The sequence below is a fragment of the Helicoverpa zea genome, chromosome 1 (assembly GCF_022581195.2).
Source record: "Helicoverpa zea isolate HzStark_Cry1AcR chromosome 1, ilHelZeax1.1, whole genome shotgun sequence".
Classification (NCBI taxonomy): Eukaryota; Metazoa; Arthropoda; class Insecta; order Lepidoptera; family Noctuidae; genus Helicoverpa; species Helicoverpa zea.
The window spans coordinates 8,404,760-8,430,874 of record NC_061452.1 but is presented as its reverse complement, the minus strand read 5'-3'; the positions used below and the strand labels follow the sequence as shown (position 1 = coordinate 8,430,874).

At 35.0% G+C, this 26,115-nt stretch overlaps 3 protein-coding genes and 2 long non-coding RNA genes across 13 annotated transcripts; 2 read left to right on the top strand and 3 right to left on the bottom strand.

The window, feature by feature from the left end:
• Window positions 1-400: 400 nt before the first annotated feature.
• On the top strand, window positions 401-10,708 carry LOC124633648 (cilia- and flagella-associated protein 57). 2 transcript variants are annotated; one of them, XM_047168951.1, is made up of 22 exons: window positions 405-1,878; window positions 2,221-2,370; window positions 2,650-2,929; window positions 3,007-3,123; window positions 3,289-3,446; window positions 3,601-3,716; window positions 3,792-3,897; window positions 3,979-4,120; window positions 5,360-5,564; window positions 5,697-5,914; window positions 5,992-6,140; window positions 6,213-6,627; window positions 6,962-7,102; window positions 7,184-7,324; window positions 7,407-7,550; window positions 7,870-8,101; window positions 8,178-8,371; window positions 8,456-8,552; window positions 9,058-9,227; window positions 9,496-9,675; window positions 9,964-10,158; window positions 10,514-10,708. In XM_047168951.1, the coding sequence occupies exons 1-22, from the start codon at window positions 1,814-1,816 to the stop codon at window positions 10,625-10,627; spliced, it is 3,729 nt and encodes a 1,242-aa protein (XP_047024907.1). In that variant the 5' UTR covers window positions 405-1,813; the 3' UTR covers window positions 10,628-10,708. The 2 variants fall into 2 exon arrangements, with proteins under 2 accessions (XP_047024899.1, XP_047024907.1); XM_047168943.1 differs by lacking the exons at window positions 8,456-8,552; window positions 9,496-9,675; window positions 9,964-10,158; window positions 10,514-10,708 and having other exon boundaries at window positions 401-1,878; window positions 9,058-9,221.
• LOC124633698 lies at window positions 1,897-2,655 on the bottom strand. The gene is made up of 2 exons (XR_006984776.1): window positions 2,550-2,655; window positions 1,897-2,448 (listed from the first exon to the last, which is right to left on the bottom strand). It is a non-coding gene; the product is annotated as an uncharacterized LOC124633698 (long non-coding RNA).
• LOC124633694 lies at window positions 4,463-5,327 on the bottom strand. The gene is made up of 2 exons (XR_006984775.1): window positions 5,103-5,327; window positions 4,463-4,872 (listed from the first exon to the last, which is right to left on the bottom strand). It is a non-coding gene; the product is annotated as an uncharacterized LOC124633694 (long non-coding RNA).
• A 71-nt stretch (window positions 10,709-10,779) lies between the features above and the next one.
• On the bottom strand, window positions 10,780-13,679 carry LOC124633678 (probable very-long-chain enoyl-CoA reductase art-1). Its single transcript, XM_047168984.1, has 5 exons — window positions 13,481-13,679; window positions 13,029-13,387; window positions 12,608-12,824; window positions 11,589-11,781; window positions 10,780-11,210 (listed from the first exon to the last, which is right to left on the bottom strand). The coding sequence occupies exons 1-5, from the start codon at window positions 13,484-13,486 to the stop codon at window positions 11,083-11,085; spliced, it is 903 nt and encodes a 300-aa protein (XP_047024940.1). The 5' UTR covers window positions 13,487-13,679; the 3' UTR covers window positions 10,780-11,082.
• Window positions 13,680-14,019: 340 nt separating this feature from the next.
• Window positions 14,020-24,525, top strand: LOC124634769 (heat shock factor protein). 8 transcript variants are annotated; one of them, XM_047170452.1, is made up of 10 exons: window positions 14,020-14,263; window positions 15,236-15,694; window positions 15,804-16,007; window positions 16,097-16,295; window positions 16,384-17,020; window positions 17,194-17,262; window positions 17,749-17,854; window positions 18,545-18,616; window positions 18,929-19,004; window positions 19,473-20,349. In XM_047170452.1, the coding sequence occupies exons 1-10, from the start codon at window positions 14,159-14,161 to the stop codon at window positions 19,544-19,546; spliced, it is 2,001 nt and encodes a 666-aa protein (XP_047026408.1). In that variant the 5' UTR covers window positions 14,020-14,158; the 3' UTR covers window positions 19,547-20,349. The 8 variants fall into 8 exon arrangements, 6 of the variants coding, with proteins under 6 accessions (XP_047026408.1, XP_047026399.1, XP_047026406.1 ...); XM_047170443.1 differs by lacking the exon at window positions 19,473-20,349 and adding an exon at window positions 22,974-24,525 and having other exon boundaries at window positions 14,021-14,263; XR_006984934.1 differs by lacking the exons at window positions 17,194-17,262; window positions 18,545-18,616 and adding an exon at window positions 22,470-23,936 and having other exon boundaries at window positions 14,021-14,263; window positions 19,473-20,364.
• Window positions 24,526-26,115: the final 1,590 nt, after the last annotated feature.

Here is a 26,115-nt window from a genome sequence, read left to right as displayed (position 1 = left end):
GTCTAATGCCTAAATATGCCGTCTTCTATTAGGAATAGGAAATGTCTAATTCTCATCATTGCATCATTGTGACCAATATCGCTAACTAATTGATTAGGTCACTCGTTAACAAACTGTTATCTAACTGCCACTTTCTTGGTATTGTAATGTAGGAAACTAACTATTAATTTGCGGTTAAAACATAAATGCAATTTGCAAACAAGTCTTTATCAAGTTTATGGTTATTGTCAGGCAGTCAGCTATACTATTGTCCTCCCGCTTAGGTATATGATTTTGGCTGTTGAATTACAGGGTCTTTCTTTTACCATGATTCGGCAAATTGAGCCGGTTAATTAAAAGTAACAATTGGAAACGCACAAAAGAAATAAAGAGAAAGCACCAAGGTTATCTTGACATGCTAGACTTTGAAAGTTGGCACATAAAGTCGAGTAGTAAAATCGAACCGCGAAATCAGCTGTCGAAGAAGTGTGTCGACTAACATCTCGGAACTTATTGAGCCTACTTACCATTGTATTGATACGTTATTGTATTAATATCTGCCTATCTTGGTACTTAATCTAGATCTTATCCACGCCAGATCCTGATAACTTCTAATTATACCGAGTTAAAGAAAGTAGGTAGCTAATTATTTTTTGGCTATGGTTGAATGGTAAAAAACTTAGAATTCGGATAATTCAATGGAACAGAATTTCGAAATGTTACAACACTGTAGAAGATTACGAATGAATTTGTTGGTAGGACAAAGACTTTGTGCTAAAAGATGACAAATAAAAGAACACAATTAATACCCACAGAAAATTAACCTTTGCTAGGTATACGTACCGTAAGTTGGAAATACTGTAACTTTCAGACCCCGAACTTACCTTCTTGCAACCGTAGAGTATCACGCACATATGCGTCAAGAGTTGAAAAGGTCAACATTTCCAAGAAAGTGAGATGCATTTAGTTGTGATACTTTGGCTACAGGCCAAATACTTAGGTATTTATATAGGTACCTGTACTGTAGTATTTGGTGTATGTATACCACTATTGCAAGCACCCATGTATTTTAGCTCTGGGTAGGTATATACTAAATTTTCTGCAGATTTACAATTTCAGATTGTAAAACATTGAAAATTTTTGCTTCTTCGCCACTGTTTTATTTCCCAATCGCTATTACCTATTCTTTGTCTATTTATGAGATGTCTTCTGAGTATTCTTCGACCAGTCTATCTGTACCACTTGTTACCACTAAGCAGTAAAACTGGAGCTACATATCCTTGTTCATGTTTGTGTCTATTCTCTCTGTATGGACACGCAAAAATATGCTTGGGGCGTGATAACTTCCGTGGTTTGTTTTATTTAGTAAAGACCGTTTTTAGTAAAGAATATGATGACACGTGCAAATATGATTTGTATTGGCATCGTCAGGCAGAGGAAGCAGCGACTTATCTCGGAAATTGCAGAGAGGATGCGCTACTACAGACGACATTGAGGACCAATCAGGCGGACCTCACATAAATGGTGAATGCGCAGTTTCTTTTATACGCAAACCTGCTAATATCTTGATGTAGACGGCATTGATATCACTGGGTATCTTCTGGACCTTACTATCCGGTTCAGATAGGTAGGTATCTACATGTATCGTAATGTTGGAAGCCATAATAAACAACGAGGTCTCATAAACCAGCTGTATCCATGACAACTGTTGTTGTTTGAATCAAAGATGTTGACTTATTTGATAGCTGTCGTTCGATGTAATACGTATTTCTTAATTTTCTAGGATCACTAGTAGTTTTTTATTCAATATATTTAATTAGTCACAGTAGCGACCATGACTACTCAGTCGCCGCCTAATATTTCCGCTCGGATTTTCTACGGACTTCGCACAGATATTCAGTGAGTACAAAAGCTCGGTCTGTAGATAATAATTTTATTTTATTACATAATAAATGTTAATATTTAGCAAGCAACATTCATTGCCTACAATAAATTGTAAGTAGCTAAGTAGGTGTGTAATGGCAAGCAAGACTGGCTAGAGGCTAACTACGCATTGTTTGATATTTATTTTAAAAGCTAGGTACGCGAATTATCTACACTGAAATATTAATACAGGAACCTTGAAAAACACGATGAAACATGACACAGGGACTATTGTAATGACAATGTTTGTTGCGTAAGAATTCCAAGAGATATCAGTACTTAGTTCGCATATTAAAATGCGGAATGTATCACACCCAGGTACAATGCCCACTATTTGTCGGAGTCAGAGATTCTGTACCCTGCTGGCGGAGTCATCGTCATCCACAACCACCTCCAGAAGAAACAGAAGTTCATCAGGCTACAAGATAAGCACAAACCAATCAAGTCCTTGGTTCTGGCGCCGAACCGGTAATAACTCTGGTTAAATAAGTAATCATACATTGATTTTTCAAACTCTCCTGCGTTTACTTTTCCTTTTGGATAGAACTGGAGCAAAATTATAAAAAAAAAACAATTGCTTTTATCATTGTAACAGAAGTAGGTAATTAGGTATATAAATTTAAATATAATTAAGTTGGAATACCTACCTGGAAAATGTTGAACGATATTATCTTAAAGATGATTAAATCTCGATTATGTAAATCCTCCATTTTGTGAGAAAGGAACTTAAGTGGCGTAACTTTTCAGACGATGGCTCGCGTTAAACGAGATTGCAGAAGAGGGTCAAAAACCTATTATAACTATCTATGACCTCACGACGTACAAACGCCGAAAGATTTTGACTGTTCCCTTTGAGCATTCACAAGCAAGAGAGTTCGCGTGTGTGCAGTTTACCCACGACTCAAAATATCTTGTGGCGATAACTGGCGAGCCGGACTGGTATTTGTACTACTATAATTGGGACAAGGGCAAGGTTGAAAGCCACGCTAAGGCGCAAAACCCGAGCGGTCAAGGCATCGTTCGAAATGTAAGATCTGAAGTCTTACACCTTAATGTCTTCCTTTAATCCGATGTATCAAAACTAAATCTACTTTCATACAATAGGTGTCATGCAATCCCACGGATGCGACTCTGGTGGTTATAACAGGACCGTACACTTTCCGCATTATGAATGTGTCTGAAACTGTTTGGCGTCAGTGGGGCTGGTGTAAAGCTGAAAACGTAAGGAATTCTAATGTTTTTATTATTTATGGACAAGCCACTTAAAGTGGGCTGTACATATACATAGGAATACAATATCTAGGTTGTAAAATTATGTAAGTACCTATATTAAAGATATTACCCATTCAGTAAATAACATAATTGGTACGTTCAATTTACCGCCAGACAATCATAACCAGCTGCATGTGGCTAACGCCGGACCGCATCATGTTCGGCACAGACAACGGGATGATCATGATGGTGGAGAACGGCGAACTTAGACAGAATTGCATTTTTAAAGCCGCTGAAGTCACGGAAATGTCGCTGAAGAAAGTTGAGGCTGAGTAAGTCTAGAGCTTATTATTGCAATCATTTCTTAATTAAAATGCTGCCTCATCTAAACTCATAAAAGATACCTACCTAACCTATTCAAATTCATAGGCAGTATGCCATAAGTAGTTTATTATAAATTTTCAACGAAGGAGGATAAATTTTCAGACAGGAGCAAGATACGACAGATAGAGCCAGCACGTCCAGCAGGCAAGACTCGGCCAGTGAAGACAAGGGAGACGAGGAAAGTTATCCAGTCACCAGCTTTGTCAATTTCGCTAAAGGTAAGAATTTATAATGACCATCTAAAAATGACTGTTAATGTATATTATTAAATTAATGTTATTTTACTACTTCAGGATTTGTATTCGGTTGTGGGCCAGGGTATGTCCACATGTTTGAAAAGGAATCCCTCCATCAATGGAGAAAGAGAAATGTCTTTAGGATTAGTAAAAAATCTTACAAGTAAGTATCGTTGAACGTGTTTCTTAAATTAATAAATAAACTATTGTAAAGTTCCTAAGTAGGTATGTAAACGTTTTGCAGGCATACTCGTGAGCATCCACTGTGGTCTACACTTGATGAAATTCAACACATTACAGTTGATCCTAATCAAGAAACCGTGCTTATAACAACTTTGAGGAAGCAATTGTACTATGTGAAATTGTTTGGACAGCACATGTTACAGGTAATATATCGTAATTATAGGAAGTAAGTTATAATTTTATTGTCCTGATAGTAAACCACAATAGACAAAAAATGATAGTAAACAACCATCAAACGTAGCGTCCAATCATATTCAGTATTTCAGTTCCCTAGACTAAATAAAAGTTTGCCGATTAGATCCAGATATCAACTTATAACTATTTCTGTGTGTAATGGCACTTAGCAGACGCAACACGAAACATCCAATTTGAAAAGAGTTACCTAAGACTTGTAAGTTAGGGGAAAGGGGGATAGCCCCGGCCAATTTTGTTTTTTTGTTATTGTGATTAAATTATCAAGGGAAATACAACGAAAACTACGAAAAAATAATCAACACAATATTTATTCGTATTAGAATATTGAAAATTTGAACAAAAATAATATCCAATACGTTTTAAACCCACTTCAAATAGTGGTCAAATTTTGATATCTTTTAAAAGTGGCGGGTAGCTCCGGCCACCTACGTAATTAGTGGCCAAATCGATTTTTGGCGACACACACATCGTAGTTATAGTACAAATCCGATGGATTTATATCTACACATGCCTCGTGAGCCCAATCTAAATCCAATCCTGACCCGATCCTGCAGAGAAGTTCGTGGAACGTCATACTGATCTGCGGCAGCTCTCTCAGAACATTTTTTCTCAAGCACCGCTTGAATGGCTTTTTTTCATGTTTTCTTCACTCCAGTCTCCGCGATTCGTAGTTCTAGTTTTAAATTTCGGCATTGTGACACTGAAATTTTTTTTTTTTTTTAATTAAGACTTAAAATATTAACCTCTATATAGACTAACATATGGCCGGGGATACCCCCAAAACTAATGGCCGGGGTTACCCGACATGACTTTCTTCGAAAAAAAAATATTAAAAAAAATAGCAGCTAATTATACGTTGAAATAAACTTCAAAGTGCAAAATAGAATAGTATTCCATTATGTAAACAAAATCAAATAAATAATTACTTACCTTTATCCAATGAATAACGGTTTTCGAAACAATTGAAGTCACGCGGCCGTCGACGACGAAAAAGAAATTCACTCTATCACGCCCGAACGCAGCGGTCAATCGACTTCAACTGTTTGCATTTGACGAATTACTCTTAAACGCACATGGAGATCACACGAACTTCAAAATCACGCCGCGCGAAATACTAACATTTACTATGGCCGAGGCTACCCACCGGCCGGGGCTACCCCCCTTTCCCCTACTTTAAAACATTTTAGAACCCCGAGATAACATTCAGCGAACTGGGTCCAGCGATGCATTATGGTCGTATAAACTCCTTATCGATGTGTGCCTGGAAACCAATATTCATGACGGCGGGAGAACAGGACAAGAGCATAAGGATCTGGAACTACATGACAGATGATGTGGAGATGATCAAATTGTACCAGGAGGAAATCCACTGTGTCTCCTTGCACCCTACCGGTAAGCTATTGAAAAATGTAGATGAATGTGTGAAGACACAATAAACGATTTTACAAGTGGTCATCGGGAGTATTTTGTGCTTATGAAATAATTCTATATTCCATTTGCCTAATGTTAATGCATTGTTTTCAGGTCTGTTTGCAATTGTTGGCTTTTCGGATAAACTTCGTTTTATGGTGGTGTTAATAGATGACTTTGAAGTCATGAGAGAGTTTCCTATAAGGAATTGCAAGCAAGCCAAGTTTAGTAGCAATGGACATTTGTTTGCTGCAGTCAACGGTCAAGTCATACAAGTGTTTTCTTCGGTGTCATTTCAGAATGTTTTTAATTTAAAAGGACATAATGGGAGGGTTAGATTTTTAGACTAACTTGTAGATAGTGTAACGTGTTTGAGGAATTATAGCAAATTCCTTATTCTGTTATTTAGATTACCAGTCTATCATGGTCGGCAAAAGACTTAACAATGATATCGTGCGGCACTGAAGGCGCTGTGTATGAATGGAGTATGGTGACTGGACAACGAGTTGGAGAAGTTATTTTGAAAACTAACCAGTTTAATGCTTGCGCTGTAAATAGGTGAGGAATGCGACACTTAGAAGTGAACTGCTCAGCAATTACATATTATTAATTAAACGAAATACTTTTCAGCATTGGGAAAACAGTGTACGGTGTTGGATCCGATGGAGAAATCAAAGAAATTGGTGCTAATACCATTAGAAGAAATTTGAGCTTGATCGGCGCCCCTCTGGATACGGTCGTACTTTCTCGATCGGACTTGATGCTATTTATTAGCGGTGGACCAGGAGGAATTACCTCAATACAGCTGCCGTTGTTAGACAAAGCTATATTCAACGAATTTCATATGCACAACAAAAGAGTGACTGGTATTGCGCTTTCATACGACGACCAAACATTGGTCTCTGTGGCCGAGGATGCTTCCATTTGTTTGTGGAGGCTGACGAACGCTGATGGAAGAGCTATCGCATTGGATAAAGATTTCGCGTACTCCAAAGAAATTTTGATAAGCAAAAGGGATTTACAGGAGAAAATAAATAACATAAATGTTGGTAAAATTTCGGAAGTTTCTGTTACCTGTTTATAAAAATATGCTATTATTAAATGAATAGAATTGGAGATTAATTTGGTAGAACAATTTGAATTGATAAATATGACGCACGTCTCGCATTGCAGTTCATTATTTTGATGCTTGCTTATTCATAAGAGCCACAGACAAAGCCTTTGTATGTAAATAGGTCGCAGTAGGTATTGTCGTTAATGAATTAAGCCCACTTATCGCGAATTCATTTCAAGCAAGGAAAACATTTCTTTGTAATCCTTTATTAACTTTCTAGGTAGTCTTCTTGGTAGCCACTAATTGAATTAACCTGTTTGTTTAGTTATTGAGTACGCGAATGAGTGAACTTGAAACAGAGCACACATATCAATTACGTCAAGCTGAGGCGACACAAGCAGAAAAATTGAAGGAGGTTCATGAAGGCTATTGCGCTGCCATTGAGGAACTCAAGGAAAAGAACGAGGTAGCTTTTAACTAATTTAAAACTTTTTAGAAAGTTATCAAAATGTTCGTTAACAATTAACTTTATATTTCACCCTGACAGCAAATGGAAAATGAACACACTCACGAAATAGGAATGATTCAACAAGATATAGCTAAGTTGCGGTCGGGCCACGAGAGAACGTTGCAAGCCTTAGAAGCCGATTTCAATGTTAGACTGATTAGCGAGTACGACAGATACCAGGTAAAATTCCATTCACTTTACGAATTATGTTGATTTGAATATTCAAATATGTTTTTATTTATATGAACCTACTTACCTGCAGAGTCTTGAAGACAAGACGGCTAGAATGAGAAAAGATTATGAGCAAAGGCTAGAAGAACTCGCAGAGAGCAAACGACAAGCCCTGAGGGAAATGAATAACATGTTTGAATCGAGGTTGGAAGAAAAAGATCTTATGCTGCAAGAGGTATTGCTTTGTCATTGTATAGAAGTGAATATAGAGTTCAAAGGTCAATGGAATATGATAACCACGAGTTACACTTTTCTGTGTCTCAACAGTTCTTGTATTTGGGGAAAACCATTTTTTGTTTTCTGACAATGATGCGATTCTCATGAATATCAAAACTGAAATAGCTGTGTAATTTTAAATACGTTTACTCGAGTTTTAGTTGAAATGCGTACAAAAGCAGGTCCGTCAGAAGTTATTTTTGCCAGGATAGGCACTTACTATGAATCACGATTAGTAGGTAGATGATACAGAGATAATAAATATTTTTATCACGCAGTTACAAGAACAAGCAGATATGGAGAAAAAAGAACACGAAACAATTAAAACATCTATCGAAGAAGATGCTGATCGTGAAATTATTGAAATTCGTACAGCATACGAAGTTCAGTTGAAGGAAGAAAAAGATTCTAATGTGCGTCTCAAAGGAGAAACGGGGCTTATGAAAAAGAAATTGATTAGTGCGCATAAAGACATTGACGAATTCAAACATCAAATATCACAACTAAAAGGTATTTAGGCAACAATCCTCAAACAGTGAATGGTCTGAATACAAGGAAAATTTATGATGCATTTTGGTATTTCCAGCCGAACATAAACAGTTCCAAAAAGTAATTTCAACTCTTGAACGTGACGTTGCGGACTTGAAGAAAGAAATTGGCGAACGAGACAGTTCAATACAGGACAAAGAAAAGAGAATATACGAACTGAAACGAAAGAAACAAGAGCTTGAGAAGTATAAGTTTGTATTGAACTTCAAGATCACTGAATTGAAGAATCAGGTGAGTGACAAACTGTGCAGGGGCTTTCCTGCTCCATACTGTGTTAATCGTCTAATAATTTTCCCATTTGACATATTAATGTAGATAGAACCTAAAGAACGACAAATCCGAGAGTTAACACATCAAATTGATGATATGGAGAACGAGGAGTTAAAACTATTGAATGTGAAACATGAACTTGGTATGACTTAACCAGAAAATCCAATTGCCTTCATACAGTAGGCTTTTGATATTTTCACCCATTTTCAAAATAAGAAAGAAGTTACAGCTGCTTAAAAATCCTTATATTTTTTATAACAGATAGACCCGTTAGAACGCGAAATTAAAGCGAAAAAAGTTCGCATACTTGAGTTGGAAGTTTCATTGGAAAGTCTTCTAAAGAAAAAAGCGTATCGTGGTAAAATAATATTGCTATCAAATTCAGTTGTAATTTTTTTCGCCTATGTAAGATATTAGATATTTAGCCACCATTATGTAGTCACAGTAATGTAATATTTTTCACACCTATTTGTTTGTTTAACTTTTGTTACGCAATATGTGCTTTGTGCATAAAGCGGTAGTTACATAAGCACTAGTTTAAATTCTGAAGTAGTGTGACAATAAAACTTAGATAGAAAATGTAATTGTTGATTTGCAGTACATATTTCACTTTCACTGAAGTAAACCAATGATTAATTTTATTCCAGAACTTAAAATACAGCAACTTAATGAAAAGTTAAGTTCGGCTAAAAAAGACTTCTTGGCTGAAGCGGATAGGAACTTAACATTGAAAAATACATTAAAGAAAATTAAAATCGATCTCCACAACATGACTGCCGAGTTCCAAGATCCTATGAAGTTAAAGTTAGCAGTGAAAGTAAGTATTTACCTATGCAGCGCAATGCAGACTATTATATCATTCGCAAATACGGATGTCTGATTTATGTCGTAAGTTATATATTTAGGAACTGTACAAGTAGGTACTATACCTAATGCAGTTTAAACATGTTCAGGAAGGACAAAGCAAAAAGTCTTGTTAAGATTCATTTTACTAGCATCACATTTTCAATTCAAACAATGCTCTAGATTCTAGTGCATTGATACACTGGTAGCGTAGGTACTATAAGGGGCTATTTTTCACGCAGACTCTATTTCACAAATACGTGGAAGACATCGATTTTGTCCGGAGTCGCATAGCGGACGACGAAGCAGTTCGGGAGTTCAATCGTCAGAGAGATCACTTGGAGAAGCAGGTGGCAGGCCTCAAGTACCAGCTCAACAAAGCCCTCGGCGGCTCCAAGAGCGATATCGGCAAAATTATGGACGTAAATATGTGCTACATTATACATTTGTGCGGATTTAACTTATCGACCAAACCTTTATCAGTTTATGATAACAATGCATTTGCGTTCGATTTTTGAGTCCCCTAAAAAGTGTATGATAGAAAAATATAAATAACTTGGCAGTAGAAATAGGTGTTGTCGATGAGTTTGTCTGTAACACGGAAGATATTATTTGATCTGACTGAAAGGGATTACAAGATTTGGTGAAATCTATTTTCTTCTTGATTAAAATTACCATCAACTTTGAAAACCTTCTTATGTTTTTTTTAGGAAAACTGCACACTGCTTACGGAGATCAACAACCTGCGTACCGAGTTGAAATCTACTCGTACTAGATGCTTCCAAATGGAATCAATCCTGGGCCTCTCTGCTCGGTACATTCCTCCGGCCACTGCGCGCGCCAAACTCAAACACGTTACCGAAGACAGGGAGAAACTCGATGAGAAATTCAAGCAGAAAATTGAGGCAAGATCTTTTAAATAAATACTTTTTAACATCTGCGGTTTAGAGAAGGGCTTAGTATAAGCAGGAAATGTAAAGAGTAGTTCTGAGTTCATGTTGTGGTAAAAATATCAGCCAAGCCAACAAGTTTGCCCTGAGCATTTTATTCATTACAAATTAGCCGCTTGTGGTACTAAGTAGTAAAGTAAACCTAAGGGACGAAGTGACGGAACATACTTAACGCAAGGTCAGGAGCATGCACATCGTTTTGGAACGTGAACGATGATTTTTGATAGCTTGCAATCTCCTTGCAACGCCCCTTTACAAGGCCCTTGAAAAGTTGTTCTGTTTTATTAATATTTTGATATTTTCTGTTCAGGAAAAGGAGGAAGTTATTACGGCATTGAAGGAAGAAAACGAACGCTTGCTTGTGAAAGTGAGGTGCAAGGGAGATGAACCATCGTGGGCATACGACGCTAATGCTCAATATTAATGTACCTTAGAACATGTTTGAATAGATTATTTACCTACTACTCAATATTATATTTCAATTAATAAAGTATCTGACTATAAATGTTGAGTTTTGTGTATTTTTATATACTTATCCAACAGCTATTAGGACAGAACTATATAAAAGACAACTTCTTTTCATAGAAATGTTTTTTATTAAACGTAAGTGTCGTCTATCGTTGGGCATTTTAATGTAAAAACAAGTTCTTTAATATAAAACTAAATAAACCCTATGCGATAACGTAAATATATTTGAAAAAATATAAATTAATTTCTTAATGCCAGCGCATTCATACAATACATACAAGCCGTCACCCAAGTTATACCTATCTAATACCCGACCATAGAAGTAAGACGTAGGAGTATATTTGTGACTGATGAGTCCTCGTCTAATAGCATTGCACATACAATAGCTACTACATTAAAATAAATAAATGCTTATAGAATAAATGGCAAGATCGCTTTACGTCCCTTGGGGTAGTCGGCGAATTCCTTCTTGTAGTTGCGGTGTTTGCCGATAGCCCACACGGCCATCTGATAGAAACCAGCCGCAGCAAAAAGTCCAGCTACGAAAACAAAGTTAACATTTACTTAACGAGAAATAACTTGAATAGATTTTGACGTCACAAAAAATATAAATGCCGACAAATAGTGTTGAAACTGAAGGTTTGTCAATATAACATCAAGAATTAACATTTGTAATGGGCAAGTAAATTGTATACGAAAACAAAGTTCATGACGTGTCGCGTATTCATTAGACTTTTAAATTTTTATACAATACTAAATCGTGATATGTGCTGGTGGTTCTTACGATTATTTTAGAAATAAGTACGACCTTCAGTATTTAGTATTTCTGCAGTATTTTAGAGCAGTTTCATAAAGAACGTTAAAAACTATGGGAGGCATGTTTACAAATAATATATAAGAAAAATAATTCTCCTCACCTGGAGCGCATTTAGTCATGATAGTGAAGAAGAGCCACGAGCCAAACTCGTAAGTGTAGTTAGGACAGGATACAAAGTTGAAGAGAAGAGAGAAGGGGTTTCCATCGGGCACAGGGACGCGCCTCACTTTGGTGCCAGGAGGACGCAAGTTCTTCAGAAGTATATGGATGCTCAGATTTCCCAACTCACACAGCTGTAATCAAAGTTCATATCAATTACACTAACTATCAAACAAGTTTGTAATGGAAGTGTCCCGTCCTAGTCAATAAATTACACAATTATTACTAGTTGATATACTAGTTGCAGCTAATTGCATAAACATGAATGTTTGCTGCATTTCTAGTACAAAAAGTGTGTGTTAAATATGTCGAATAAATATCTTGTTTTTCTGTTTTATTTCTTATAGTTTTGGATGACCTCATGATGTGATTATTATGTTTGATTAAAAACTTGTTGACAGAGGTCATGTGATTTTCTAGCTTCATGTTACGAAAACTTTATTTTGTAGTATTTCTCAGCTATTTAATAAACTAGTATTACATTACCTAAATAGAAATGTATTTATTTTGCATACTTTCATACAAAAATGCACAAGTTTGTCTTATCATTGGTAAAATGGACTTTGTCACTTATACAAGGTCAGAGGTTGTTGTATTTACAATGAGTAAACGAAATGTATGCTACTAGCTTCTGTTCACCTGTATTAATGCTGATTCTAATATTAACGAAACATGCTCAATTTTCTTTACTTGTTGCCATGCTTGTTAGGCTTGTATTATTTATGTATTATTATATGAAAAGTTGTTATTGAACAACATTGAAGTCATTATTTCATTCATCATGAACATACCTCAAGTTGTTTTTAACAATTTTTTGTGCCTTTAGGACTATTAGCTGTGTTGTTCTAGCACTCATCAATTAACAATAAGAAGTCAATAGTTCTGAAGGTTGTTTAACCAATTTGGGCAAATAAGTAAATAACTATTATCAAAAGTTTTAATATAGACTTGTATACTTACAACAAATCCTGTGAGTCCAACATAGAAGCAGGTATTGCAAGGAGCCGTGTAGAGAGGATGGTTGATATGGTAAGCCACATACACAGTGAACAGCCAATAGTAAGCGCAGTTCCTAAACAAGTTGCGCAGTGGCATCGTGCCATGGGAGAAACGGTGAACAAACAGGGTCTCCAACAGCCGCTTGCCATAGTGCATGGACCAGCATGCAGTTGCTACACTGTAATAAAATACCATAGTGCATGATGAATTGAACAATAATTATATATAAACCAATAAGTACAATATTGGATGACTTAACCTGTTATAGGACAAGAACTAGTTCAGATCGAGTCATGTAAATGAGGTCATTAGGTAAAGACAGGCTCAATAGTTTTCATAGAATTGTCTGCTTCAAACTAATTACACAAAATAAGTAAGTTACCTTGCCACTGTCCCAGGGGCAGTTGTAGTGACTCCATACAGAACCCAGGGTCTTTGATAGACCCATAAGAAAATAACTAATGGTCCAGCATATTCAGCCAAAAACACGTTTCTCCAGGATATTTGAGGTCCTAAATCTTTAACATACAATTTAGATCCATCTTGAATGTTTAATGCGCTTAGATTTTCTTCATCTCTTAAAGTCTTTCCTTTAGCCTCTAACTTAATAGCTTGCCGGTCGGGGTACAATGATCGCTTGACGGTCTGATAGATCTTGTCTTTCACATTCTTTACAGTGGTGCTTTCATTTATTACAATCTTGCCCAAAGGCTTAGATCCAGCGGCGTTCAGGATCTCAATCTAGATAAGTAGAATATTTTTGTTGAATTTAAAAATAAGTTTATTTCATATTATGAACGAATACTAGTATATAATAGTTTACGGCCAACTTACCTCCATCTCGCTGCTATAGATTGCACGTTAATGCTGAACCAAAATTATATTTAATTACACCAGGGTACACTAGAGCTTATGAGTATCTTATGCTTAATATTGAAATGTGCTCAAATTGGAAGGGAAATTAACATTGATTGACCGAAGAGCAAACCGATATAATACGTCACAGGCGTCACGCACGAATCCGCTCGGTTGAGGTGACGGGTGACGGCGACTGTCGGCTGTCGGGCACGTCACAATTTAACAAGTTATTTTCTACACACAGACAAAAAAACGACTGTAAAATTCTATAGGTTTTATACAGATTTTTTATTTCAGTTACTTTTTTGATATAACACAGAGTACGCTGTAAAACAATAAGATATCTATATACCTATTGGAAAGGGTTATTTCCGTCGGGGTAATTTACTTTATTCCTTAAAACTGAACGCATTCGTTCCTCATGATGTTGGCAAACATCTGTGTTAGTGTGAGTTGACTGCATAGATACAGTGTAGTTATTATTGCAAATTACATCAGTGTGAAAAGAAATTTTGATAGTGTATGTTAATAATTAAAATGGCGATTTGAGAATCATATTCTTGAGTGTTATTATATTATTTGCGTAAAATATTGATAGAAGACTTCAAATAGTCGTTTTTATACAGCAGTGTTGAATATTTAGTTGAGTTTACCATGCGTTCAGTAGTAGAAATTGGGGCCAGTGTGCCTGCGTTTCTAGGAAAATTATGGAAACTGGTCAACGATACAGAGACCAATCATCTGATTTCCTGGAGCCCTGTGAGTGTTTATAATTTTGTATGAATCTTAAAAATATGTTATTTATGTTTAAGTTAAATCTGCTTTGGCTCTGAGGAGTGATATCGCGAGATTTCCCAATAGAAAGTAATTACGAAAACAACCTAAAAATGTTGCAAGTTGACAGACTGCCTGTGAAACTTGATAAATAAATAAATAGTTTACAGGTCACGTTTTCTACCATGCTCTTGGGCCCTGACGTGAATTGATAGGCGGCACCTACTTAATATTTAAAGCTGAGGAAACATTTTGGGCCTTTCTGATAGCAATATGTTTCGCATGCACTTGTTATTGATTGTTTATCTATTTATGTATAATAGTAGGTATATACAAAACACTCAAACGACGCATTTGGACCAATTAAATATGTTTTGACCATAATATGGGTACTTACATTTTTACTAGTATTGACTAAATGTTTTTAAATCTTTTTATTACTTGTTCTTCAATATGTATTATAAAGAATCTTGGCATATGGACAATAACAAAAAAAAAACTAATGAATTCTAAAGTAGTGTTACACAATAAGTTATATCTCTAGTGTTTTTAGGTTTCCTTGATAGTAATGTAAGTTAGTTAAATTGATTAAAAGATTTAGTCGAATTTCACAGTTTTAAGCCAGTTCAAAGTAAATATTTTGCTATAGTTGATTAGTAGGAGACAGTACACTGCCCTTTACTAAACTTATCACCAGCAATGATCTTGGAAATTGGACTCTAACCATAGATTGGTTAGAGTTGTGACAGCAATAATGAAAGTTTAGGTAGTGAATGACACTATCAACAATACATGCAGGCTGTGTATGTCTGTTTGGTTTGTAGTGTTTTATAAACTAATAGACCTTTTATTAACCTGTTGTAAGCAGGACATTAAATCGAGTACCTATTTGTAAGCTCTTTCAAAGAATCATATTATAGTGTACCATAAATGTATGTGTTGGTTTTTCAATTACAGGGCGGGAAAACATTTGTCATAAAAAACCAGGCAGACTTTGCAAGGGAACTCTTACCTTTATATTACAAACATAACAATATGGCAAGCTTCATTAGGCAGTTGAATATGTATGGATTTCATAAGATTACTTCTGTGGAAAATGGTGGCTTACGATATGAAAAGGATGAAATAGAATTCTCACACCCTTGCTTCATGAAAGGACATGCATATCTTTTAGAACACATTAAAAGAAAGATTGCCAACCCAAAGTCAATAGTAACTAGCAATGAAAGCGGAGAGAAAGTACTTCTGAAACCAGAGCTGATGAACAAAGTGCTGTCTGACGTGAAACAAATGAAAGGCAAGCAGGAGAGTCTGGATGCCAAGTTCAGTGCCATGAAACAGGAAAATGAAGCTTTGTGGAGAGAAGTTGCTATTCTGAGACAGAAGCACATAAAACAACAGCAAATTGTTAACAATGTCCGTATGATTATGTTATGTAACAATATACCCAAAAATTAACAATAAACCCAAAAATTATGTGTAGATATTATGTGTATGATAAACAATGTTTTGCATATTTTTTCAGCTTATTCAATTCCTTATGTCACTGGTTCAACCGACTAGGCCACCCAATGCAACTGGAAACAATGTGGGAGTAAAGAGACCATACCAATTGATGATCAACAGTGCAGCACACAATTCTGGTACAGACGGATCTTACCCTGGCAGATCAAAGAACATGAAATTAGACAGAGATAATTTATTGGATGAGTTAAATGAGGATAATTTGGTTAGTTCTACACTCCATTTATGCATTGTTTACTTTGTAGCTTTAATACCTCATTCATTTCTAATACTTTGATCATATTCACATTCTAGGAGGATGGACCTACCATTCATGAGCTGGCACATGATGATATCATGCACAATGAAAACACTCAGGACTCCATGCCTGGAAACGATTTCATTACAGTGGATATACCTAACATGACAAATGCTACCACTAGCCATAGCCCAAATGACCCCTCTGCCTCCATATACCATGTCACAATGGAAGATGGGGATGATGCTGAAACAGGTAATTACATATACCCAGTTTCCTCCTAATTATTTATTCCTAAGTTTTTTTCTCAGTTTTTACTTGATAACTTATTTTAATGTTCCAGGTGCAAACCGATTGGTATATCCAGTAGCACGTACCAATGGTATGAATAGGACACCAGAAAGCATGCCGATCATTACATCAGCATCTCCAACACCACTCGCAACTTCTTCAATGGACCAGAATGGATTAGATCAGGTTGTAAACAATGTGATGGGCTCACCGTCACCAATCGTTGTAAAAGTTGAGGGACACGTGCCAACTAAGACGAAAGGTCGTACCAATCCCGCAAACAAGAGTACTGTTACATCTGCAGGCAAAAGTCTATCATCAGGAAACTACAACACACTAAACCCATCAGCTGACTTGAAACTGCCAGCAGAAATCTTTGCCAGTGATGATTCAGTCAGCGATGCTGGAGTAGCGGCTGCTGATGACCTTACCATGCAAAATGCACTACAAGATTTAGTTGATGAGTCCCTACTATCAACATCAAAAGATAAAATGCTTGGTGGTATCAATATTAAAGTAGAAAGGCTAGGAGAACCATTAAAAGCTAATAGGAAATCTAAGAAAGGTAACAAAAGTACTGAAAACACCTTGAATTTGGCTGATATTAAAACGGAATTCCAGGATGACTTTGATTGGAACAATATGACTCTAGCAACTGTCAACAACAATACTAATAGGTTCCAGACAAGGTATGTTGATATTACTATTACTTTTTCATGCACTATTTAACTGCAGACCATCTAATTTTCATAGTCCTGAATTATTCGGTCTATCAATGTTTGTTCCCAATCATAATGTATTGGCTGTTATGAGTGGAGTTTCCTTCTTATGTGTATAATTTGAATGTGATTTCGATATTCAGGAATAGGAGAGATAACCTCAGCAAAAATCGGGAGGAATATTCTTCCCTCTTTGGAACAAATTCAAACAAGTATGTGAAAATATGATAATAATTACCTTGCCTTACCAAGTTTACAGGCGTGGACTTGTACATTTCATCAAAGTACAAAATTCTTAACTATGAGATTATTTGTATTTAATAGGTTGGAAATGTTGATACAATTTGCTTATTTGTAACCTAAGATCAAAAAGGAATACTTAAAGGCTTTGCTGGTAAAATTAAATTAATCATTTTGGTTAGTTGTGCATATTCAGCTTTTGTTGTATGGTTTGGTGTAAAAATGTATACTTTTTTAAGGGCTACTTTAATATACGTATATAGAGTATACATTTTTATAGCTATTTGTAATTTTCGATCATAAAGCACTGTACTAATTCAAGTAGTGTTAAGACACTTTCTAACTATTTAAGCAAATCCACAGTAAAAATATGTATTAAACTTCACTACTAAACTTTAATGTATTATGAATATTTGGTTTAAAATGTTTTTGTTGATTGTTCATCTTAAATGTTTCAGGAATGATATTGATGACCATTTGGATGCGATGCAAACAGACCTTGAATCGCTAAGAGACCTGCTACGAAGTGACAGCTACGCATTTGACACCAATACGTTGTTGGGGGTATGTACATGAGTCCAATTGGGTAAAGTTTGCTTTCATTTAACTAAATCGACAATAGTTTTTGGCTCTAAAAGTGTAGTTTTTGTAGTTAGCACTTTTCTACATCTCAAAGGTAAAGAAATATATATTTTGATAAATAAATACATACTAAATTATCTATTCCAAACACCATCAGAAATAAGTAATAAAAATATGTATAATTCACAAAAAATATGAAGTAACTCTTCCAGGTATCTTTAACGAGAAACTAAAATCATCTGTTGTTGACCTCTGAGGTATAGAATACACAATATCCCTTTTAAATAATGATGAAAGTCACAAATTATTATGAATGCGCCCTTTGGAATCGAACGCACACACACGTAGGTTCAATCTGCAGCACACTGTAAACATTGATATTTTAGATCGTAAGGTTGGTAGCGCTGGCAAAGTCACGTTGCAGCCAACGTGTTGGGACCGCGTGTAGAGCCTTGTGCGGCACTTGCCGCTCTCACGCACACAGACGTACGTAGAGACCGGTTCGAATAGAAACGATATAGTAATATTAAGACTGTTTGATTACACAGTGGGGTCTTGTCTTTATAGGTAGATTATAGGATTTATTTGATATATAACATTTATTTTAAGAAAGTGACTTAAACACGAATAAATAATGGAAAGTGCATAAAATGATTTTTGTATTGTCCATAGACTCCTGATGCAAGAATATTACCTTCGATGTCTCTCGCTATTCCTTCCTGTCAGCCTACATCAAATAATTATGTAATAGTTATATTTAATTGGCAGGACTAATAGATGCTAGATAAATATGATTAATGGATATTTTTTGTTGACTAATATTGACAGTCCCTTTCATTATCGTAGTATGAGTAACATTGATGGTTTTGATCATTGTATGAAGAACTAACGCTTATCACGATAGTTATCTACATACCCTGTGCATGTTGCCAAAAATATCGATGTACTTATTGATATATCCGTCATTTTATCTCGTATTATCATTGTCATATAACATATATTTTTTGTGATCGGGTCCTGGAAGTGGTTATTAAATTTTTAATCATGCTATTTCAGCTATTTGGGTCTGATGACCCCTTCTACGGCCTGCCCTATAACTCGATGGAAGACAGGGCAAAATCTGCTAATAATGGTGAGTTTCGTTCTTTAATTTTTTGACTGATTTTTTTCACAAAAAATGCCTGCTAACATTCAAACGAAGCAGTTTCCAATGTCTAAATACTTCGTCATTCTAACATTGAGAAGCATTAATTGCATTGGGCAACACCAGGGTTGCTAAATCGCTCATAATAACACATAATATTTGCACTAGCAAATAAAACCAGGTAATTATTTCACTTACTCAAACACATTGTACACCAATAGAGCTTGTAGGAATTGAGTGATTTGGGCACGATTGCAATTCAAATAAGCTTATGTCCAAGGTGTATGCCAGTCTTGTTTGATGATTATGTATGACAGAGTATATACCTTACCTACAACATCACTCCAACCAAAATGCACACGCACGACTTCCATCAACAAATCATTGCGATCTCAAAGGCTAGAACATATCTGCATGTGTTTTCAGAGTTATATTTCACGTTTATGTTAATTGTAGATACAACCAAACAGTATCCGATGATTGATTTTGATTGGCTGATCGGTAACAGCGAGGCCTCCTCTACAAAGTAGCCTGTTGCTACATCAACTTGCAAGTTTTCAACGCTGACCGCGTCTCAGCCACGTGACGTGGTGGATATTTTTGGTAAAGGGTTAATATAGCCGTGGTGTTCTGGTCAGTGCTACGGACGATAGGTAGACTGTCGCGACAAAAGTGACTCGATTAGGGGTTCGCTCTCGATTGACTCAATTCGTCTCAAAAACGCAATTTGTGCAGAACAGTGTAAATTTCATATCAATTTATATCAAAAATTTTATATTATATGTATGTAAATATTGTTATCACAACTTTAAGAAGATAGTAGTTGGGGAGAGTTAAGGCTCAACAGTTTACTGTGAGTTATTGGGAATAGACTAACGCACAATGCCACAAAGTGGATTAATATTTAAGATTATCATTTTTGCCGCGACATACAGACAATTCCTTCTGTGAGCATTAAGTGTATGCCTAAGTTATCTTGTTAAAATAAGACAGTTTAAATCTATAAATGTTATATTGTTAACCGTAATTATATTTTATTGTTAATTAAAGCAAAGAAGCAGAAAGGTGAGATTTCGAATGTAAGCAGTGACGACACTCGCGTCCAGAACCTGTTTACTGAGGATAATGGTAGTAATTCAGCTCTCGCATTCTTATTGCAAATGTAGAATTATAAAAATATAATTTTGCACGATTTAACTGTAGACATTGATTTACACTCTGAAATTTTTTAAACTGGAACCGATGATCCAAACTTTAGTGTCCTGCTTATGTTTAAGTACATGTTAGTGCTTATTTTTTTTCAGAGGCAATTATGTTTTAAGTTATACTTCATCATCGGTTTCTGAAAGGACATTGTTCCGGCTCCATACATGTTCTGCCTAAGAACCGTTTGAATGGAAAGTGACTTCTATAAACTCTTAAAATTATATGGAATCCTATGAAATAAGTTTTCACGAACGGACACTTCAGGAAACTAAAATAATTACGAAAAAAGTTAATATTTTGAGGTTATAAATAAAAAATAACCAAGCTTGCGTGAAATATCAGAGTAGTGTTATCAAACTACACTATACAAAATATCAACAATACTATGTACAGCTCTATATGTTCTCTTCTAGATCTAGGAAAAGACTACTCTACTAGATACTAGGAAAAGAGATAGTAAATAGTCAAGTTTAAGATAATTCTTTGACAATGATCATTTTATAAAGTTGCATTTTCTGTCTGTCCCTATGAATGCTTTAGATCTTTAAAACTACGCGATGGATTTGGGTGCGATTTTTTTTTATTTTTTTTTAATAGATAGAGTAGGTCAAGAGGAAGGTTAACACCAAGGTTTTATATTGCCACCGTGCGAAGACGGGGCGTGTGACTAGTTTTCATAAATGCTTAGAATTTTTATGAAAAACAACTACCTAAACGTGAACCTATATAGTGAATCCACTTTGGATTTGTGATAAAACGTATCCAAAATGGAAGAGTTCCATTCACCACAATTCATAAAATATCGATATTATTACGATAGAGAATTATTTATTTAAATGATTGATACTACTTTTATATTAGACAGTTACCTAGCTATCTACATGCCATAAGGCGGGAATCGAACCCGCGGTCTATTACCAAGAAGGTACAGACCATACTAAAAATGTCATTACCACACAAAATAATTTAACAGTTAAAGTAAGGTTTACCAATAACAATGAAAGAGGTTTTCGAGGATGTGCAATAAAAACAATATTTATATTCAATTAAAGGTTTTTAATCATCAATATTTCTCAATAATATATTATCTAAGAACTGAGCAGGGGGTTCAATTGAGTTTTGGTATCTCGCCCAGCTTAAATACCAGATAATAGTCATTATGTGGGCACAACAGCCCACTGTTCTACGCCCAAAGATACAATTGCAACAGTATGCCTGATGGTAGGAGCTTCTTACAAAGTACACAATTGCGTCCAACAGTGCATTGCATCTTATTATGCTCGACTGCTTGAGACCAACACGTCGTACATATAAGGTCATGAGCTTCAACCTGTAATAATAAATACAAAAAACATTAGTAAATATCAAGTAACTTGCAATTGTGGCAATTGATTTGAAAACCGAGAAATTGTGTGCTTATGAAAACATAAGTAGGTATATAGTAACATTCTTATCAAAATTAGAAAAACACTTTCGTAGACAACTTACCATACGGGGAACGGTCCATTGTTGTATGCAACGAAGTATATCTTCGTTTTCTAATACCAAAGAACCTCCAGCAGATCCACAATTTATACAATATACTATATTCTGCATCCATTGTTGTAATTATAATATAACTAAATTCGATCACAGACAGAGCAATATCCGAAAATGCTAGTAAAATCCAGTTCTTCACACAAAGCCGAGTCTACCAAGTACGCAATCTAATCGGAGTCCGTAATCAAGCCAAAGTTGTTAGAATAAAACCATGAAACGCATAGAAAATCACAAAAGAAACGATAGTCGCAAAGCTATCAAACTGACTTCTAGCAAACTGACTGAAGTACACCAGTGTTGCCAATTACGAAAACTATAATCCTACTCGAGTGCCAAGCTAGAAATTCGCGATTTCGCTCAAAACCATCTTAAAACATTATACAAATACTAGTTTTTTTCTAGCTAGTCAGTTTAGGTATTTAAATGAATAAAGTGTTAGCAACTAATTTTAATAACCGACTTCGGAAAGGAGGTTCTCAATTCGATCCGTATTTACCGAAATCCCGAAAACTTCCGAAACTGGCAGCACTGGCCGACGGAAACATTTTATAAGGCATCAATAATTGTGACCCTACTTTTTATTTGGAATTTTTTTATTTGAAGTGTCCGTGGAATACTAAAATATGTTTCAAACAATATAAAAATAAATAAAAATTATAGTATAATTTATATTCACATCGGTTCTTAGGCCAAAATTGAACAATGTCCTTTACGTTAGTATTATATTGTTTATGTTATCTGAGAAAGCGTACTGCATTATATTTACTTCAATTATTTTTAAATGCTACGCGCTGATAGTACCATTACTCTGCAGCTGCATTTCATAGCGTTTAACTTTATGTTCATTTTGTTTATAAACTTTGGGCGTGGGTTGTATGTATATCGTACGTAGTGATCTAGCATAAGTTCGATGTTATGTTATAGGTATGATATTGCTCTCAAACATATACCTATTTAGTATTAAGGATTGACAAATATATTTTTATGTACTATTTAGTTATTGATTGCTTTTAAAGTATTCGCATGGTTGATTATGACATTGTTATACCTATAAAAAGTTTACCATTATTGTTATATGCTATAGATAACGTAGATCCTCTAGTATTTTTAGGAGACCTATCTATAATTCAATGTTAGTATGTAGTTAACTGCAGTCGGTTTATAAGTTCATATTTAAAAAATATTAATAATATTTTTTTGGGCAACTTTCAGTTGAAGGGAATCAGCTAATCTCGTATACAGGGAATATTCCAGACTTTGAGGATATAAACATGCCAGATCTGGAGTGCGATAATTCTCAGGAGCCTTGCGTGTTACCCAGCCCCAGCAGCTCGACGCTAAACACGCCGCAGATGCAGATACGATCGCCCTCCTTTACTTTGAAACCATGAGGAAAGCCTAAAAAACGGCGACACAAGAAGAAACGTTCGTCCAAACAGTGAAATTCTTAATATTTCACTTTAGTTAAACTTGTGTGTGACTGACTTTTATAACTGATTAGTGTAGTCTATACATGTAGCCGAGAAAGAAAAACAAAAATAAAATATACAATTAGATTTAGGGGCCGTCATCACAAGTTTTTATTGGTTTGCTATTTAGACGAACTGATTCAGTGAAAATATTTTTACTATGTAAACTTTTCAAGAAAGACCATAAATAAGTTTATAGTTATCTGCTTGGACACTGTTTTCCATAAACAGAGCATGATTTATAATCTTGTTTCTCTAAATAGATTAACGTTTGCTTTGATCAATAACTTACAAAATTTAACCAAAAAAGATAGGTATAAGTTGTTACAAGGAATATTGTATTGATTTGTAAAATAATGCAGCAAGAAAAGCTTTATCTAACATATATTAATACTTTGCATCAAAAATATTGATTCGCACATTCAACCTCAAAATTTACTGTACGAAATCTACAAAATAGTCTGATGATGGGTATTTATTAACTTTAAATTATAATATTCTAGTTGCCTGAATATAATCTCGTATATTGAACAAAAACTTGATCCAAATATAAGTTTTTATATAATATGGATTTTGTAAAATATTAGGATAGTAATATGTATTTATATCTCATGACTGAGGTTCATTGCACAGTTCGAATATAAGTGCTTCTAAACATAATAATTACAAGTGTAAATGGAACTTATCCCCACAAAAATTAGTAATAGATGATAGCATGTGATTTTTGCTACAATAGCTTCGGTGCCTTATAAGAGATTAATACTTACAGTGATGATACAGTATAATGTATCAGCGGCTCTGCATTATTGGTATGTTATATCTGCGAGGTAAAATAACACCAAGCTTTGTCGTGGATCTCCGAGTACCTACGTTATTTGGCTCAAAAAATGATTCAAAATATTTGTAACACACAAATCATTTAAAAGATTAACAAAAATTGGTGGGGTTTTCCATGCGCAGTAGAAATTACTAAAACTTTATCAGTATGTTAATACAAAAATTTTGTTAACTGATTACCATGTCAGGTGTAAGGCTTTATTTATTTTGGTGCAAATGAACCATGTTTTGTTTATTATGTATTTAAATTGAGCAGTACAACTGCTTTTGTTAAATGATTGCACAGGGATATTTAAAGAAAATATTTACAAAATATAAATTTATGAAAGATTTTTATAATGATTCGCTCATGTCTGTACTATAAAAAAAAATCACCTATGTTGACAGATTATATACTTTGTGTATATAAGATATAAGTATATAATCATTAATAGATATAAATGTTGTGTAAGTCTTAATTTTAGAGTGTAAATTAACCAACCCTCCTATTTTGCGGTACTTTTAGTACACATTACGAATTCAGAAAATTAGAAAGTATTATTATACCTTCATGCATTTCCGTCGTGCTCAGAAGTAGGTATATGGAATATTATGTATTTTACATATTTAACACTTTCGATGCCCAGCACCCGGGATTCGAGTCGAACCATAGTTCATTCCTTATGCCCGCAACCCGAATACCGAGTCGTCGCTATGTGTAGCTATAGATGCATGTGCTCATGCCCAGGACCCGAATAGCGAGTCCATAGCTAAGTAAGCTGTAAGGGTTGTCAAAAGTAAATAAATGAAATCAATTGAAAAAACATCGCTTTAGTTTATAACGGATTAGAAAACGTAAATTGGTATTATTCCATCCAGTTATTGCTTCATTCCAGTATTGTATTAATTTGGTACATGCGTACTTAGGTTAGATCTTGTTTGATGTTAGTAATAATGCGCTCACGCGCGCCATCTATTGATGTATGTCCAAATCAAGAGACGTTAAATTCGCAAAGATAATCCTTGCCTAATATAAATGGGAAATAAATTTATTATTAGGTCAAAGTAATATAAAAATACTAGTGTTTACAGCTAAATCACATATCATTTACAAAATATGAGAAGAATTACGGATTTCAAAGGTTTTTGAAAGTATCTCATTTGGGGATCTCTTTGAAAATATTAATAACATAAACGGAAGTAATACGATAAACGGAAGTAATAAATAAACTTCGTATATGTTTGTATAATTATAATTGATTAACTGAATACACGAACGGTAGGTATATGTTTATTTGTACCGGGATTAAATTATTCAGTAGACTACAAGTTGGAAATTAAGCTACGGAATAAACAGGAGATCAACTGAAGGTACTTTTTCTGACTAGTGTTAAGTTCTCGATAACTCTGATTGGTCAACAAGATCGGGCCTGGCAATCTTCGACTCGAAGATTGTCAAAATATTGTCATTAGAATAGATTAAAAGTTAAAACAAAAGTGCATCTATCGCCTTTTGTGCAATAACGAGATTTATGGTTCTTTATCTCTGGCCCGTAAAATGACAAACAAAGCGCGTCGGCATGTTTTTTGAGATTACGAGTATTTAAACTAAAAACTAGATACTTATTTTCTTTGTTATCCTATGCAGGTGTTAAAACAAAGCACGTCGGCGTTGTATTGATTAAAAAAAAAGCTTACAGAAACATGTAGATAAATCATATTAAGTAAATCTGTTCTAACATAATGTACGTTAAAATTAAAAAAATAGTCTCTTTAACAACATAATAAATTAAATAACAAGACGGGATTTATTTTCTTTATTCTGATCAAAAATGCACAATAATTATATTCTAGTAAATTATTTTGGGTAGCCCTACGCTCGGTGGGCGGGGCTTAAGTGAACCCGGACGCCGGGTTTTCGGGCATAAGGGTCCCGTTCCGATACAATTGCGCTGTTGGACTCGAATACCGGGTTGTTATGTAATTATGCAAAATATTTTTGGGCATGTGGATAGGAATTGCATAGGTGAGCTGGGCAGTGAAAGTGTTAAATAGTGTTTCTAACATCC

Bases quoted from the DNA above. Each gene is read 5' to 3' on its own strand.
- LOC124634769 (XM_047170443.1), top strand. From the start codon at position 14,159: ATGCGTTCAGTAGTAGAAATTGGGGCCAGTGTGCCTGCGTTTCTAGGA. The intron at 15,695-15,803 runs GTCCGTATGATT...ATATTTTTTCAG, and splicing joins AACAGCAAATTGTTAACAAT to CTTATTCAATTCCTTATGTC. The intron at 18,617-18,928 runs GTAATAGTTATA...ATGCTATTTCAG, and splicing joins AGCCTACATCAAATAATTAT to CTATTTGGGTCTGATGACCC.
- LOC124633678 (XM_047168984.1), bottom strand. The intron at 12,825-13,028 runs GTAACTTACTTA...ATTTTATTACAG, and splicing joins GCCCCTGGGACAGTGGCAAG to TGTAGCAACTGCATGCTGGT. The intron at 11,782-12,607 runs GTAAGTATACAA...CTTTGATTACAG, and splicing joins TTGGACTCACAGGATTTGTT to CTGTGTGAGTTGGGAAATCT.
- LOC124633648 (XM_047168951.1), top strand. From the start codon at position 1,814: ATGACTACTCAGTCGCCGCCTAATATTTCCGCTCGGATTTTCTACGGA. The intron at 2,930-3,006 runs GTAAGATCTGAA...TTCATACAATAG, and splicing joins GTCAAGGCATCGTTCGAAAT to GTGTCATGCAATCCCACGGA. The intron at 3,124-3,288 runs GTAAGGAATTCT...ATTTACCGCCAG, and splicing joins GCTGGTGTAAAGCTGAAAAC to ACAATCATAACCAGCTGCAT.